At 42.2% G+C, this 19125-nt stretch overlaps 1 protein-coding gene across 1 annotated transcript in view; it reads right to left on the bottom strand.

Annotated features, from left to right (window-relative positions):
* Positions 1 to 1097: 1097 nt before the first annotated feature.
* Phb1 (prohibitin l(2)37Cc) overlaps positions 1098 to 19125 on the bottom strand; it is a 65319-nt gene continuing 47291 nt past the window's right edge. Inside the window, exons 6-7 of the mRNA XM_069308965.1 lie at positions 6727 to 6869; positions 1098 to 1693 (exon numbers count right to left, since the gene is read on the bottom strand). Coding sequence (XP_069165066.1) covers positions 1624 to 1693; positions 6727 to 6869 — 213 coding nt within the window. The 3' untranslated portion in view covers positions 1098 to 1623. The remainder of the gene's footprint in view (positions 1694 to 6726; positions 6870 to 19125) is intronic.

Here is a 19125-nt window from a genome sequence, read left to right as displayed (position 1 = left end):
CCTCATTTTGTGTGCTATCACTCCATGATCACATTTATCGAATGCCTTTGCAAAGTCCGTGTATACCACATCTGCATTGTTTTTCTTCTTATGCCTCGGTGACTTTGTCAGTGGTCAAGTAGCTGAGAGGGGCATGATCTTCCTGCTCTAAATCCATATTGGGCTGGGTTATGGAGGTCATTGGTCTCCATGAAACTGGTGACCTGACTCCTGATCGCTCTCTTAAATACTTTTATGTGGGACGTTAGTGCAACTGGTGTACAATTCTTTGGTAATGCTTTGCTCCCTCCCTTGTGTACAGGGGCTATGTCTGCTGATTTAAGCACATCTGGCATCCCCCCACCCGCCTTCCTGTGTCAAAGCTCTTCCTCTACACTATACTAGGTGCCTGTTACTGGCACTTTGCATGTCTTTATAAATATTGAATTACAAGAGTCTGGATCCGGAGCCTAGTGCACGAGATATGTTGTCATACTCTTTCAAAGTCTGCCACTCTTGTTAATATCAGTTATAGGGGTCTGGATGTCACGCATAAAGTTGTTCGGATCTTCCAATTTCATGCTGTTTATTAGTGCTAAATATGTCCTCATGCTGTTTTTTTAGGATTTCACCAATTTCTTTGTCATTTCATTGTATGAATAGGTCCAATACTGGCTGTGGTTTTTGCTATTGCATATGTGAAGAAATTGTTTTTTTCTTTATTTCTTTAATTGCTGTCTGTTCTAGTTGCCTTATGTCAATCTGAGCTGAATGTTTCAGTCTTTGCAATCTTCCTGTTTATATTATTCCTTTTTAGGGAGTCGGGTCTGCGTAAGAATTCCCGTAATTTTTATGTTTCTTTTGTAGTGTTGTCTGTGTTCTCTTTCTACGTTGAACCTCTTCCTGGCTTTCCTCAAAGGAACATGTTTCAGACATTTTATATGCTTCCAAAGTCAGTTCTTGTTTTTCCCTTGTATAGGATTTGTATTACTTAAAACAGTTTCCCATTGAATGATAGATGTGCTTGATTGCACATCTTCCAAGCTCTGGAACATACCTACCATACTTATAGTTTACAAAAATATTGTAAACATTAACACTGGGGAAAGAAAAAAAAATAAAGTTATTTACCTTTCTTTACAAAATGATAATTACAATTTGAACATTTCTTTATACATAAGAGATAGGAAGTACATGTTCCAGCTACTGGCTGACTGTCTCCCAAACATCCACACAATGTTCACTGGTTATTAGTTCTCTCAATTTTCTTTATGAATGAAAAATTCAAGTGCAACAAAATTCAAGTATATTTAATTACACTATTTTTAAGGTAAATGTGGAATGAAAGCTTTGATGACTGTAAATACCTTAGATACAATATTTTGAACTACAATTTTATTTTACAACATTGTTGTACCAAGGGAGCATATAATGAAAAATATTGACTTGAAATAGTTTGCTTCAAACTAATGAATCATTTGAACTCCTTAAACTCTTAAGGATCTTCAGGAACAATAATTATTGGCAGATTTTTTTTTTTTTTTTTACTTTTATTATGACGAATATTTAAGTCAAACATTATATATAGTTCCCAACTCTGCCTTCTGGATTGTGTAAAGATATATCCCAAGTCTTTGAAGAATCTCACTGAGGAAGAGATAAGAGGGTGCCCTGGTTGCCTGGTAGATATGCCACATTGCGGTTCTTCGCCAACCTGAAACATAATAACTGTCAGTATTTACGATTACATTACTCTGTTGTTACCATCAAAATCAAAGGAAATCATTATCATCCCAATTCTCACTTCCAATTGAGGGAAAAAAGGAGATGAAATCACGTTTCCAGAAAGGATGAACTTAATTTATTAAGGGACCCAGTGATGGAAATTTTTCCAAATACAAAATACAGTATAGTGAAAAAACTCTGGTATTTGGCATCAGCCATGACAAATTTCATCCCAATATGTTAAAAAATGAATTTTTTTTTAAGAATTTAAAAAAAAATAAATGTGCGCGCGACAGACGGCCACCGGTACTGATAATAACGATAACACCTATTTACTGGCAATCAGGGATAGAGACGCAGGCACCTGTCTGATGCTCAAAAGAAGAAAAGTAGTAGTAAGGATGGTCTACAAAGTGGATATGCAGCTGGTGCCATCTGGAGGGCAAGATTTCATATATAATAATGAGTTAGTATGTCATTATGCTGTATTTTATTATATACAGTATATAATATAAATACATTGCCCAATAGCAATATTTCTTATGTCCCTTTGTACAAAAAGCTGACAATCCCCATTTTCTTTTTCCTCTCCTATGCTCCTATGTAGATTTTGTTGTGACTCCTACATCTTGGAGAATGCATACCTTGCACTAAGAATGTGAAGTTGCAACGAAACTTCTGCGGCCGGTGGCACCACAACTGCCACCAGCCGCTGGTGGCACAACTGCCACCAGCCGCAGGTGGCACCACAACTGCCACCAGCCGCAGGTGGCACCACAACTGCCACCAGCCGCAGGTGGCAGAAGTTGTGACTTTTTTTTTTTTAGCCGATTTATTTACAGATTTCAAACTACATGTATTCTCTGTCTATTTAGGCTGAACTGACGAATGAGGACCAGATGAGAGCCCTTATCATTTATATATGGATAATTAAGTTACTGCAATATATGTTTCATTATAAGAACATAAGAATGAAGGTAACTGCACAAGGCCAATTGGCCCATATGAGGCAACTCCTATTTATATCCACCCGATCTCATTCATATATACCTGCATGTCTAACCTACTGTTAGACAGTTAAGGGGCCCAGTGTCTGTTTTACAGTTATCTCTATATATTCTTTTTTGGGGGGTTTATTTTTCTTGACTTCATTTCAACACATATTGACCTACAACTTTCACATATTTGAGTATGAATGCCAAGCAATGTTTATTAAAACATACAAGAAAATTCATTAATTAGAACTACCATATTCACTGTCAATAACTTCAACTTCAATTATCTCTAAAACAGGAATTTCAACTTTGAGACACTGTCAAAAATTAAGTTTCTGACAGATTCTCACCATTTTTACATGTGCAAAGCTCTTAGTTCGTAAGGGTTTTTGCTGTCGTTTAGTCAAAGCCATAACGTTTGGAGTTATAAATTTTGCACATATTTGGATGGCAACATTGAAATTTTTTTTACAGTAAACTATACTTTAAAACAATATTTTGCTATAGGAAACATGAACGTTATATGCCATTCTGAGACTATAAGGAATAAAATAACAATTGGTTAAACATTAAAAATTTGAAATTGTGAATTTTTTCTATTTCTTTTTTAATTTTTTTTCTGTTATGGTATGATGTTTATCCACTAGGAAAAGTTGCAGCATTTACACTGAAGATATTATCCACAAAAAAATTGAGTGTGTTTGAAGAAGTTTCGGTGCGCTGTCACCGGGCCTCTTAACATAATAAAACAAATAACAAAGCAGAAGGCCTACTGGCCCATGTGAGGCAGCTCCTATTTATTATCCACCAATCTCACTTATATACACGTCTAACTAAGGTTTGAAACAATCTAACAAATCCCATGACTATTATGATGGTTGGTAATTTGTTCTATTAATCAACAAATCAGTTTTTTCCCTAGAGGATTTTCCTGGATCTACATTTATCTAATTTATATCTGTTGTTTAATATACTATTTTGTGTATACAGTACTTAAACTTTATATATGACCCCATTTATATACTTCAATCATATAACCATTCATTCAATTTTTCTACAGTATGTATATAATAAACTTTTAATTTCTTTACAAGGGAGGTTGCTAGGTTTCTAATTTATGGGATTAACCATTATCCTTCTCTATACTGGATGTGTTCTAGTGAATTCATGTACACTATTACCATGGTCAAAACTTAACTGCTGAATCTAAATGGGGCTTCTACCCGTAACAAGTGCAAGATACAGCTAAAGATTAAAACACCAATGCTGAACGTAAGGAAACTCCAATTTCTGGGTAAGCCCAAGTGACTCCCTGAAGCTACAATCACTGATAGTGTGCCAAGTACCAGTTAAAATTTATCCTGCTGGGGACCAGTGCCTGGACCTGGCCTCCCCATACACAAAAAGGGAACAGTGGCATTTATTTATGCCACCATCGGGAAAAGCTTACTAAAAGTCAAACAAAATACTGTAAACAATGAAGGTAGTAGTGGAGAGGCACCACAGGATGTAACGGATGATGCACCCTCGGCTGAACCAACCAAGCACCAAAAGATCTCTCCAGAAATCAACCTACTCGTTTTGCAACAGAAAAGGAGGAGCCGGCTGCAGAGGAACAAACCTCCCACAAGGGCCAACAGAACAAAACTCCCACCACCGGAAGTTTTGTTCTCTTGGCCCTGTTGTTGGAGAATTGTTAAAGAGCACGAAGTTACCCAACCCTACAACTGGAGGCGAGGTAGACCAAAATCAAAGCCTTGATGAAGTAATTTCGCATTGAAGAGCACGCTGTGAACTGATGAGAAGAAGGGAAAGAACATGATCTAAAGACCAAGCAGGCTCAGGCAGCACATCAACAGGCCAGAGGTGAAGCAAGACGTGAGACAGCATGCGAAACAGGGACAAGGAAGTATTGACCCAGTATTGCAAGCTGCAGCGGCTCTGCCAGCGTCACACGGCATGAGACGCTGATCAAGAACGAGTAAAAAATGAATGGAGCGCACCACCTGCACAAACCGAAGACTGACAACGTAAAGAAAGGAAGTGGCGAAAAGAACACCATGAAACCTGATGCTGCCACCAAAGGAAAACACCAGCAGGACACCAAGGACACTTGACTGTCATACAAATGATTATAAACCTGAAGGAGAACCTGGTAAGACTGGAACCAAGCCAGGACCCAAAGCTGGATTGGTGGAAAGAGGTTAAGGAACACCCCATCACAACCAGTCCACAGCTGAAAGGCATCTATTGTGAGATCCTTGCAATCAGAGAATGACGCCATGTACTAGGGAAGGCACGAGTCTGTGCCGACACAAAGAGGTCCACATAGGGACACCTGAACGTCTGGGAAAGCCACAAAGGAAGCGACTGACAGTCCACTCCATGGAAATGGAAAGGAACTGGGACACACCATCAGTGAGGACATTGAATACTCCCTGAACATGAACCACGAGGAGAACCAAACTACAAGAACCCAGAAGAATAGCAATCCAAAAAATTCTAGCATCAATGAAGCAGGGATCACAGTGAACTTTCCTGGCTGAGAAAATGAACCTTGGGGAAACAGTGTGAATAAGGCTGAATCACAGCGTCCTGTGAAATCTGAACCCTCCTCAGCACGTGCCACACGGCTGCAAACTCCTGGACCATACTGTGAGCGCGACGAATGGGAGGAACCCCAGAGATACCAGTACATCCTCTGAAGCCAAACTGTGCCCAGGGAAAAACACAAGGCAGGCAGAACTGAGGCATGTTCACATGTCCAACACCTGGAGAAATCTTGGAGGTGTTGTGAGAGCCTTGCATTCTCAGACTTGGTTGCTGCTCACTCACTCAGTACTGAGGCTCTCACACCCAAGAATGTTGCCCACGATTTTTTTTAAATGGGGTCATTCCATGTGAATTCACCAAAGGCCTCCTACTCTACCCTTTCTAAATCTAATGAAATTTTGTAATAAAGTAGCCCTAGACCCCAAATGAAATTGTGCAAAATATTAGAGCTCAATCTGCTTTGGTTCTTAAATAATAGGCCCATGTTCAATGGGCTCTCATCCCGTTAATGCGTACATATCGTAAAATGGGCCAACTTTGACCCTTTATCAAATCACGTCTAGTGTCCAGAGAGGTGTGAAATTTGGCATACCAGGACAACTTTTGGTGTGGAATACAACAGTGTAATCAAAAAAGTAGTTTGGGTAGCCATTCAGCTACCCAAACTAGAATTAGGGCCTGGTGCAGAATGCATAGGCATACTGTTTATGGCTTCTTCAAAATCCAGTGGGGATAAGGTGACGTCTGATATGTGATTAGATGTTGGAATCCATGAAAAAATCATTTGGGTTATCAATCTTCAGTGGTTCGCTGAACAGAGTCGTACTGCTTCCTCAGTATCTCACTCATGTCTTTGTTGTCATCAGTGAAAGTTCCATCTCCCATTCTCAGGGGCCCGATACTAGATGTTTTTTTTTTATCGTTATCTTGCATAGGAGGAGAAAAAGTATTTTGGATTTCTCTATTTAACTGATGGCCTTTTGCTCTCTCTCTCTCTCCTGGGTTTTGTATGATTCTTGTAGCTTTAGTTCAATTGTTTCTATTTCCCTACCTAACCTTCTTAGCAGTGCTTGAGATAGGGTGCGACAAGTTGTTCCGTGATTCGTTTTCTTCGCCTATTAGAGGGAACAACGTTCTCTTTCCAATTTGCATCTCCTTTTTTCTTAGGGGTATGCAGTTTGAGCATATTTCTAGTGCTACTGAACATGTGCCATGTTCAAAATGATAAATATATAACAAATAGAATTTATGATTTTTTTTTTTTTATATTCGATGTAGGACTTCTATTTTTTTCACATGGAGAGGTGACAGCCTGGGGCTGATGGGTAGAATGAATTGCGCGGTGGAACGAATTGGCCTCGCCCCATATAGTTCGTTGAAGTGAGGAAACACTTTTATATTAAATTTTTACAGATCAGCTGTCACACACAAATCATTCAAAAGACATTATAAAGCACCTCTATCAGAAACATACCTGTAAGCAATGTCCTCAGCAGCTTCAATTCGCCTGAGTTCCACAAGGCCCTCTCCAGCTTCACCAAATGACTTGGCTAGCAGCGTAGCAGCTGATGCATCACCATCAGCACTAATAATTGCTGCCTTTTTCTCTTGCTCAGCCTGAAATTTAAATTTTTTTTTTAATGAAGATAATTTGGGAAAATATCCTCGGAGCCAACAAATCTCACATAAGGTTTGTAATAAGATTAGGTGCTGAAATGAGCATATGCTGGAGATGGTGATGGTGGTGATGATGGTGATGGTAGTGAAGGTGATGGTGGAGGCAGAGGCAGTGTTTACCTAGGAGTGTGAGGAAAAGTTCTTGACTTTTAAAGAGCGCAATACATACATAGACGATGGGAGTAACTGTGACAGAATAGCGCACATCTATAAACGATTGAGGGTGCCGCGCATGATTTAAATGTCCCATTGGGTAAAGGGGGCACCCATATGCTAGCCAGCGGCGATAGTAAACAGATACCATCTTGGAAAAAATCCAGCATAGACCACCATTGAGGGGCACCACAGTTACCAGACACCATGGCAAGCGCATCACACCCGTGTCTGACTGTGCTAAGCACTGCGCCTCCCAGTCATTGACCAAACAAGAAAATCATATGGAGGTGTTCAAGTAGGGTGCGGAACCTGATATTGACAACTCTGACATAGATGAAGACTACACACAGCCCTCAGATGTGGATACGACCGACAGCAAGAGTGAACATTTGGGTGCCACGAGGGTCAGGCCAATCCACTCACCTGTGCCACCTCGCCCACACCCCACACCATCTTTGCACCCCATTACACAGTTCATGTGTTACTGTACAACATGATGATGTTATGGGCGACGAGTCTGTGGATGGTGACTCATTTTCTGATTTTAGTGATGTAGAATCAGAGAATAGTGTTACCACGCCTGTCGCTAGTTCAAATGAGGTGGGTGGTGTTACAAAACGATGTTTCGTCAGGTCAGCAGTCTCTAGTCCAGCCAAGCGCTACCTGGAGACAATGAGGAACATTGCCCCTCATCTTAACCCTTAAACTGCGCAACACGTCATATGTGTTGTTGAGTAACTTGCTATTAATTGCGCATCATGTCTCATGAAGTGATGGAGCACAATGCAAGATTTGAATGGCCAGCAGGGTAGGGGGCCCATACGCTGCCCAAGGGCTATAGTAAGCAGCTGCCACTTTGTAAAAAAAAAAAATCCTGCTCTCCCCACATATGCGTGAGAACACACGGCCAAACGCCTCCCGGGCACGCAGCACGCAATCTCTTACTCCGGAGCAAATAACTAGTGAATTATTTTCTGATGGTGAGAAAAGTGATTTTGATGACTGACATTGATAAGGACTACACACAATAGACCGATGATAGTAGCACAGACAGTGAAAATGAGATGCAGCTGCCTCCCATGGCGAGGCCTACACGCTCACCCATGCCTCCTCTCGCCCCAGTGTCTATTCCAATTCACCCACGACCACACAGTTCTTATACTTATTTAGAGTACTGTCTCCACTCGATTATCCGGACTATATGGGAAGAACCCCCAGCCGGATATTCACGTGTTCCGGATAATGGTACTTTTTCACCTCCGAGTCCAAAAGTGACCATTTCCAAGTATTTTTATACTACAAACAACATAATTTGAATTGCCTTGCCACATATAATTATTAAATATTCAACTAGAAACCTCAACTTACCTTGTTGGTGTTCGTCGTCTTGATTGATGCCACACATCTTGAAGTTAAGAATTCTTAACAATTTACGTAACCTATACTAACACAACACTAAAATTAACACTTAAAATTACTGTACAGTTCATTAACCCTTAAACTGCGCATGGCGTATATATACGCCCTGAGTAACATGTCCCATGGTGCGCATGGCGTATATATACGCCATAGGGTGCCAGGCCTGATTCAAATGGCCCGCGGCTACACGGGGCTCACAGTAGCTTCCTCAGGGTTCTTGTAAACAGATGCCATTTTAAAAAAAAATCGTGGGCAATATTCTCAGGTGTGAGAGGCACAGTACTGTTGGAGCAACCAAGGCCGGCGCACGCAGCATGAGCGAACAGCATTGATGTTCAGCTTGTGACCACAGCATCGCCGAAAAATGTCAAAATAAATATATAATTGTTATTATTTAGCGATGACAATATTACAGATGACCAATGACTGTGATATAAATAACCAGGGTTGTGATAATAGCAGGATTGGTGTAATAATTAGCGCTGTGGGAGGAGTGATGCTGAGAGACGGAGGGAGACAGCATCGTTTACTGACTGTGTGGCCACCTGTTATTGTTTGCATTCACCATACCAGGTCAGTGGTTCTCTATGGTGAACACAAATGTAGATACTTATATATAATGTGTGAATTAGTGTAATAACAGCAAAAGGATTATGCTGGGAGGAGCCATATGGGTGACGGAGGTGATGTCGTCTGCACGATTTGTCTAGCTGTTTAGAGGGTGGCCACTATGCTTTTTGGGCGCACTACAAGCTTAGGTGTACAGTTACGGTGCATAAAACATGTAGATATTTATATATAATATGTGTATATAGGGTAATAACATTGCAAAAGGTATTGTTGGGGGAGAAAGTTTAGTGCGTGTGACCTTGAAAGAGTGAGGGAGCCGCCAGCCGCCATCTGTGTATACCGACGACTCTTAGTGCCTGAACTAACTATATCAGCTTAGCTGTACAGTTGTGGTGAACAAAATATATACATACTTATATATAACGTCTGTATATAGTGTAATAACACCACAACTGGTATTGTTGGGGGAGAAAGTTTAGTGCGTGTGTTGAGGGAGTGGCAGCGAGTGGCTGGCTGGTGTGTGGCGGTATCTCTTCGTTGCTTTTCGACTCTCAATACCAACTTAGTGGTTCGTTATGGTGACCAAAACATGCCAATACTTATATATAACCTGTGTATAGAGTGTAATAGCAGCAAAACTATTTGTTTATAGTTTTATAAACATAATAATTGAATCACTAATATGCACATCATACTTTTGAGTATAGCGATTATTAACCACTTTTATTATATAAATATATTACAATACACACTATTGAATAATATTACTGCAAAAAAAACTAAGAAAAAATCAATCGGAGACATTGAAACAATTAGGTAATAATATCTTTGTGGCAACTCCCACCTGTCAGCGCGGGTGACGCTGACCGGGTCTGACGACCGCTCTGTCAACGCCCACATTTTGCCAGACTTCCTCGGTCAATTGCGCCCAAAATATGTCACCTACGATTTTTTTTTTTCCGTGCTCAGGGGACACAAATTAACATTTTTAGAAGACGAAAAAATTTTTTTTTAATTATTTTTTTTCTTGCGCACAGGGGTGTAAATGTCCCAAGGACCCCTGAGCAGTGTAAGGGTTAACCCTTAAATGGCTATATACTGATTGACACCCACAGGCGCAAAAAAAAAAAAAAAAAAAATCCTAACCTGTTAAGTCATGTTCCCTGATCACGGGAAAATAAAAAAAAATTCAATTGTACTTACCTGCGATGTAATTGAGCCGAGAATATGGATGATGACGTCACAGTTTGCATGTTCGCTCATGCGGCGCCGCGCGCGGTCTTCAAGCAGCCACAGTTGCCACGAATTTATTTTTGCGTCATTATTTACAGTGTTTACACGTGTATAATTTGCAATATTAGTCACCAATTATGTTGCACATAATGTCACTTGACAGTTATTGTCAATATATGTTGCGCACACATCGAGTATACACATGCGCACACAAACATTTTCCATTATGGCATTATGTACAGTAAATCACAATGTTCATTATTTTATATGTACACACTAGCACGCACCATGTACACGTTTTTGCACTATTATTGCACATTTAGAAGTCTTGGGAGTGTGTGGTAGTCGTTGAAGCAGTCGACAGCACACAATGCAACTCCACACCCTTCACACCACGTTTGCACCATTTTACGTTTTTGCTCTCTCCGTTTCGTCGTTTTACATACTAGGCATGCACGTTGGCCTATTGCACGCTTTCCACCTGCTGGCAAATTCTTTAGTCTGTGTTGCTGAAAGGCATCTATGTGAGCGAGCCTGGGTGTTGCATCATGCTGCAACACTGGGTTCATGATTGGTCTTCGTATGCCAGAGACTTCTTGACCAAACTTTGCTAATAACTGTGATGAAAGTGTAAAAGCAAATGTACGGAAAATAGGTTTACGTCCAGTTTTCACTAGGTACAAATTATAGCAGTTCAACATGCTCATGTCAACAAGATGAAAAAACACTTTTCGTCCACCTCAATGTTTTCCGCACACACTCGATAGTTCCAATCATGATGTCAGCCTTATCAATCAAACGCATGTTGATATTGTAGTCAAGAACACAATCTGGCTTATATACTGGTTCTCTCGTTACATGGTGCACCTTGCCACTGTTCAACATTGTACCATCATGAACGGTTGTCAGCAGGTTCACTTCTCTCTTGTCTTTCCACTGTACTGAGAGAATTTCATCACATTTCCGTACCTGGCCCTCACCAACTGCAAGTCCACCGACAAACACTGGCATTTCCCTTCTTCGTGGTTTTACTGTGCCAACCAACCCGGTTCTATTTTCAATCAAGAACTTAGCTAGCAATGGACTTGTACAGTAATTATCTGTGTATAGGATGTGGCCCTTGTTCATCCATGATGCCATCAGTGACATCACCACACTACCAGAGAACCCATGTTCGTCGTTACCGGGAATGTCTACATCGCTAGCTGAATACAGAATCATGTGTAACACATATCCTGTTTCACAGTCACACAGTATAAAAAATTTCAAGCCAAATCTGTTTCGTTTTGAGGGAATATACTGTTTGAATGAAACACGTCCTTTGAATAGTATAAGGGATTCGTCAATCACCAGCTTCTGTGCTGGTACGTAAAAATCTCTGAATTTTCCAATTCCCTCATTCATATAGTGCCTCACTCGCCAAAATCTATCCTCCTCAGTCCGGTCCTCATTAGTTGCAAAATGCACACACCTGAGGAGTATCTGAAATCTGTCTCTGGACATATATTTCCTGAAGAAAGGTGTTGGAATAGTCAGATCTTTGCTCCAGTAATCTGTGAAAGCGTGTTTGACACACTGTTTCGATGACAACACTCCTTTTGTACCTGTCTGGGCAGTCACTATTGGCATAGTTGTTGGGGAATACAAACCTGGGTATGCCTATGGAAAAGTCAAGACCCACAAGCCAGGAAACCCTCTTCGGCCAATCATCAGCCAGATACCCACACCCACATACAGACATCAACATACATATTGCAAGAAACACATACATTTCACCTATATTGGTGTTTTTCCAACGTTGCAAGCGTGAAAATTCTGTTATCTCTTTTCTAATGAGATGAGCCGTATGAAGGTTCGTTTGGTGTACAATATATTCCATGAGCGGCTCATCACAGAATGCGGTAAAATAATCACATTCACTCATATCACCACCATTATCAGGGAAAAGATCTGTAATCCCAATGTCTTTATTGTCAAAGGCAGGAATTCGGGGAATAAAACCAGCACCATCACTCCACACTAGTACACCTGGTGTCCTGCGAGACGCAGGGGACGCAGCAGAGGCACTACGGCGAGGAAGCGATGCACCCCGTGGACCAGGAGCTGAAGCCCGTCTACGCACAGTACGGCCGCTACCTGCACGTGAGGTAGAGGCACGTGAACATGAGGCTCTTGGTGCCACATGTTGTTCCATGCGGTGGCGCTTGGCTGGCCGAGACGCTGCTGACGCGACAAAATCTCGCCCAGTAACACCACTGGTACTGGCACCAGGCTCTGTAACACTGTTCTGATTCCACTTCACTAAAACTAGAAAAAGAGAGTCACCTTCCTGACTCATCACCGAAAATATCCTCAGACTCTAAATAATCACAGGAACTGTGTAGCCGAGGGAGAATTGGGGTAGACGCTGGCCGAGGCGGTGTTCTCTGCCAGTGGGCAGAGAACACCACGCCGGCCAGGCGAAGGCACAAAACTGCATCAAAAGGCCCACCATGACAACAAAACCCAAAGTCCCAAAAAGATCAGCCTGCAAGCCAGGAAGACCCCGGAACCCCAGAAGGCAAAACTGGATCACACATGAGGAAACAAAGCCCCCTGAACCCACAAAGGGGTCCCAAGAGGAAGAAACCTCCGGAACAAAACCAAAGAACCCAAAGGAACCCGGAATCAAACTCGGGGGAGCCCAAACCACCACATTTGCCGGCGGAGAAACACCACAAAGGCAAAGCACAGCCCCAGACAGAACTCCCAGGGAAACAGCCAAAACAGACCAAAAACCGAGGGGCAAGGTGTGGGAGCATAGACAGACAGGGACACTGAGCCCAAATCCTAGGGCCTAGACCCAAAACAGAAAACAGAAAACCCGGTGTAAAAATCAACACCCAAACGTTCCCAGAGGAACAGAAGACGGGCGGAAAACACCAGAAAAGCAAAGAAACGACAACAGGAGAATAAAACCCCTGAAAAAACTCATCCAAGACACTCGCTCGTACACCCAGGCACATGTAAACAAACCGCAACGCCGCCCTGGTAGCCATGCTGGGAAACCGGCAGAAGAAAATGGCCACCAGAACAGAGGGGCTGTGACCGACGCAAAAGGTACAAAAACACGCCAGCAAAAGTGGGAAGCAAGCAGACTGGATGGACAAAAAACTATGCCCAGAAGCAGAAAACCCAGGCAGGTGCAGAAAAAAACAAAACTGCTAGCAGGCATCCCCCACAGCTCCGGGAACCCACAACAGAGGCCCCGGGGCAGAGCAGTCCTCCAAGCCCTCCACCCTTAAAGAAAAGGAACAGTCCATGGGAAAGGCAGCAAGAAAGGGCCGCTGGTAAGACCCAGAAGCCTTGGCAGGAGGAACAGGCTCGAAAACCTCTGCCCCCAACCCGAACGGGGCAGTCCCCGAAACCGCCTGAGTCTAACACTGCAAAAGTACACTGTCCCCAGAGGCAACAGGAACCGGTCGCAGCTTAGGTGGCAGGACGCGCAACACCTTGACACCCTAACCAGCACAATACCAGTCCCTACCCTGGGCCAAACAAGGGCCCCAGACCTCAGCTGGCCCCAAGGGTGAGGTAAATGCCAAGCAGCAAGAACCTCTACGGGAATGGTTCCCGAACGCCCCAGGGAAGATAACCCTGTCACGCAGGGGCAATACCCACAGGGCGCTTAGGGAAGGAAGCCCCATAGCACATTCAGCCCCGGTACTGATAACCACCTGGCCATCGCACAACACAGCACACGGCAGTGAACGCCACAAAAGGCAAACACCGCCTAAGAAACTGAGGCCAGAGAAGCGTCTATCCCGGTTGACATTAGCTTACGAACTGATGCTAGGCAACCGGCACAGTAGGTCCAGGGCTCCCCCCTCCGCCTCTTGGGGCGGGGAGGGCTGCACGGACGATCAGCGCGGCAATAAAGTGTGATATTTGCTTGTTTCCTTGGGATTGTAGGGAGTTTCTACCTCTCTGTTCGCTTTTATGTTTTAGTTTTTTACCAAGTGGGATTTGTTTTGTTATGCCTACCTTTCTGGGTGCCTAACCCCGGTCGATGGCAGATAAGGAAAACCCCCAACCAAAAGGGGGTTTTCCAGGGCCATTGCTCCCTGAAACCTCTCTGAAGGGGCCAGGTTCTGACGCTGGTCCCTGGTAGGTCTGAACTCCTTAGCTATGTCCCGGCCTAATATAACATAGATTAGCCCGATAAGCTCCGGGGAGCCATAGGGGCTCCCCACAGAAAACTTATTTAAAAAAATATTTCACTAATGGCACGACACTGTGGTATAACACGAGGGATGGGAGCACATAGGTTGACCAGTGTTAGATGGGTCCACTTGGGGCAGCTATAGCACGTTACGTTGGCCGCCAGGAGGAGAAAAACTCAATATTTTTTAAGGAAACTTCAGCCTGAGCATATTGGTTTTAGGAAACTTGTATATTTGTTATTACAAAATTACTAGAATTTCTTTTGTTTTTGGCTATGATGAATTGTTCTAAAATTAATGGTAATTCCTGTACCCAGGTGGTCCCTCCCAACACTCCCCTACCACCCTCCCGGCACCACCCGCCCACCCCATTCCCTCCTCCACCATGCGCCTCGAGCCAGCCAGCCACAGCCAGACAGGATTAATACAGTACGGCCCGCCCCATTACTTTCATATCAGGACAATTCAATGATTATCCAGCTGACTGTCTGGATAGTGTAACATCAGCAGCAAGTTAACCGGCTCTGATTTCGGCTAAAGCAGCTTTTATCTGGACCCCATGGCCACTCAATGTATGCAACATTTATTACCATTGAACATGAAGTAACATTATATGTAACACAATTAGTGAATAATATTTGTGATAAAATATGCCTAGACACTAAATGCCCCGAAAATAAATTCATGGCAACTATGGCTGCTTGAAGACCGCGCACGACGCACCTTGCATGAGCGAGCATCATCGTCATTGCTCATATTGTCGGCTCATTTATGTCATTGGTAAGTACCATTAAATTTATTTTTGTATTTTTCTTGTGGTCAGGGAACACAAATTAACAGGTTAGGAAGAACAAATTTTTTTGTTGTTATGCACCTGTGGGTGACAATGGCCAAATTGCCCTTAGCAACACAAGGGTTAAAGTAATTTTCCCTCAACATCCGTTCTCGGCCCTACTGTGCATAGATGGGCTTCAGCTCCTGGTCTACGGATTCCTCGCCATGGTGCCACTATTGAGTCTCGCAAGACAACAGGTGTATTTGTGTGGAGTGATAATGAAGATTTTGTTCCAGAAACTCTTACCTCTGATGATACAAATGTTGGAATTACAGGCCTTTTCCCTGATAATGGTGAGAAAATGTGTGAAATGGACTTCTTTACAGCATATTTTAATGAGCCGGTCTTGGAACATATTGCTCAGGAAATATACAAATATGCGGCTGATCTCACTGCAGGTGAGAAGTTGAACACATTTTTCACGATTACAGCGTTTGAAAAATACTACTGTAGGCGAAATGTACCGAGTTTTTGGTACTGTGTATGTTGGTCAAACATTGTGTCAAACACAATCAACCATTACTGGAGCAAAGACCATTGTGTTCCAACACCATTGTTTGGGAATTACTGTATATGTCTTGAGACAGATTTGTGATAATCCTCAGGCATCTTCATTTTGCAAGTAACGAAGACGAGACACGTATTGATAGGCTTTGGAGGGTGAAGCACGTTCTGAATGAACTTATTGGAAAGTTCAGAGATATTTCTATGTACCAGCTCAGAAGCTGGTGATAGAGGAATCCTTCGTGCTTTTCAAAGGCAAAACAAAGGGAAACACCAGTGTTTGACAATGCTAATTCAAGTAGGTGATTGCCAGCTAAGAATAACTTGTGGAATGCTTTCAGTGCAGTGGAAAGAAAGACATGAAGTGAACATGTTGACCACAATTCACACTGGTACAATGGTGGACAGTGGCAAGGTGAACGAAACCATCAGACAAAGAATATACACGCCAGACTGTGTTATGGACTACAACGTAAACATGCATTTGGTGGATAAATGTGATATGATGGTGTAGGTAGTAGTGTACGTAAAACAGTGAAGTGGACCAAGATGATTTCTCCACCTTGTTGACGTAGCAATGCTGAACAGTTACAATATGTACCTTGTGAAAACAGGTACTAAACCAAATTTCCGTGCATTTAGTTTTACTGTTGTGACAATTACTAACAAATTTTGCCAAAGAAATTCCTGGCATACAAAGACTAGTTCAGAACCCAGTATTGCACCATGCTCCCACACCCACGCTCGCTTACAGGGAGGGCTTTCAGGTACAGTACTGTACTTTATCTTATGGTACTGGTAATGTTGTTATTTAATTTGCTCTTATATGCATATATATCCCATTAGAGCATTCTATTGCGAACAATTTGGTACCAACATGAACGACTTAACATGAAAATTGATGTTATCAAACTGAAAAGAGTACTGTACTGTATACACATTTGAGGGCAGGTGTGTCAATAGGTGCTCGCTTACGGGTAACGCTCGGCTGATTTTCGGGTTTGCTGCGAGGCGTGCGCAGAGCTTTTGACCTTATATGCATATATTCCTTTAGAGAAATATATTGCAAATAATTTGATCCCGAAATAAACAATGTAGCACGAGAATTGAGGTGAGAAAACTTAAAAGTACACACATTTTAGTGTGGGTGCGCACTCACGGGAAACGCTCAGCCCATCTAGGGGTGGGCTGGGGTGCGCACGCCGGCCCACGTAGTGTTAAGTGAGAAGGTGATGGGGGGTAGAAATAGCCTAAGCTACTCTATCCCTTTGAAATGTATTTCTTTCTTGTTTCAATAAACATACTTGAACTTTAATTTGCAGTAAATAGGTACCTGGGAGTTAGTCAGCTGTCACGGGCTGCTTCCTGGGTGTGTGTGGGGCATGGGGGGGGGGAAATAGTAGTAGTAGAAACAGTTGATTGATAGTCGAGAGGCGGGCCGAAAGAGCAGAGCTCAACCCATGCAAGCACAACTAGGTGAATACTAGAGATCTGCAATCAGGATGATAAACTAACAATCATAAATGCATATAGCCCACCGCCATGCAACACACGATCAGAGGAGGAGCTGGATAATAAACGAGAGGGGTATTATAACAATAATAAGAGAGATTATAGGGAGAGCTGATGAAGATAGATCACGACTTGGTAGTCGGCGACTTCAACTTGAAATCCATAGACTGGGAGGCATATGAAGTTAGAACCGAGAATTTTTGGACGTGTAGATTCGTAAACCTCATCCTGGAAACATTCATGGTTCAACATGTTAAACAAGTTACGAGGATGAGGAAAGGGAATGTTCCCTCCATGCTGGATTTAATATTTGCCAGGAAAGAGGAAGAGCTATTTGACATTCAGTACCTCCATCCTTGGGTAAAAGTGACCATGTCTTTTTGGGAATGAAGTATGCAATGCATTATAATCTGGAAGAAAATGAGGTTGAAGCAGTTGAAAAGCCTGATTTCAGGAGAGGTCATTATGGGGAACTCAGACATTTCTTTAAAGAATTTAACTGGAAAGACTTGCTGTTAGGTCATGAAGTAAATGAGATGTATGTCAAGTTTTGTGATATATATGATAAAGGCACACAAAAATTTAAACCAAAGCATAGATGCAGAACTAGGAAACAGGATTGGTTCGACAGAAATTGCAAGAGGGCTTGAGACCCAAAGACAAAAATAGAATCAATATAGGAAGAGGCCACGCACCCAAACATATCAGCGATACAAAGATGCGTGAGGAGAGAGGCAGAAAGTAAGTTTGAAAAAGGGAATTGTGGACAAATGTAAAACAGAACCAGGTCTATTCTATAAATTCATAAACAACAAATTGCAGGTAAAGGATAAAACAGTATTCAGAGGTTGAAAATGGGAAATAGATTCACGGAAAATGAAAAGGAAATGTGTGAAACATTAAACGAAAAGTTCCAACGTGTGTTTGTACAAAATGAAATTTTCAGGGAACCCGACACAATAAGAATTCCAGAGAACAACATAGAAGTGTCTAGAGATGAAGTGGAAAAAATGCTTAAGGAGCTAAGTAAGAACAAAGCAGTTGGTCCAGATGGAGTTTCACCATGGGTTCTGAGAAAATGTGCACCTGAGCTCAGCATTCCACTTCAACTGATTTTTCAGGCATCCCTGTGTACAGGAGTTGTAGCTGATGCGTGGAAAAAGGCTAACATAGCTCCAATCTACAAATGTGGCAGCAGGGAAGATCCCTCAATTATAGACCTGTATCATTGACAAGTGTAATAGTCAAAATATTAGAAAAAAATAATTAAAACTAAATGGGTAGAACACCCGGAGAAAAATGATATATATTATAACATCAGACAGACTATGATTTTCGATCTGGAAGATCCTGTGTAACGAATTTACTCAGTTTCTATGATCGAGCCACAGAGATTTTACAGGAAAGATGGTTGGGTTGACTGCATCTATCTGGACCTAAAAAAGGCTTTTGACAGAGTTCCACATAAGAGGTTGTTCTGGAAACTGGAACATTTTGGAGGGGTGACAGGTAAGCTTCTAACATGGATGAAAAATTTCCTAACTGATAGAAAAATGAGGGCCATAATCAGAGGCAATGTATCGGATTGGAGGAATGTCACAAGTGAAGTACCACAGGGTTCAGTTCTTGCACCAGTAATGTTCACTGTCTACATAAACGATCTACCAGATGGAATATAGAATTATATGAACATGTTTGCTGATGATGCTAAGATAATAGGGAAGATTAGAAACCTAGATGATTATCATGCCCTTCAAGAAGACCT

The sequence above is a fragment of the Procambarus clarkii genome, chromosome 6, assembly GCF_040958095.1.
Source record: "Procambarus clarkii isolate CNS0578487 chromosome 6, FALCON_Pclarkii_2.0, whole genome shotgun sequence".
Taxonomy (NCBI): domain Eukaryota; kingdom Metazoa; phylum Arthropoda; class Malacostraca; order Decapoda; family Cambaridae; genus Procambarus; species Procambarus clarkii.
Note: the sequence above shows the minus strand (reverse complement) of the source record. Positions and strands in the feature narration are given on the sequence as shown.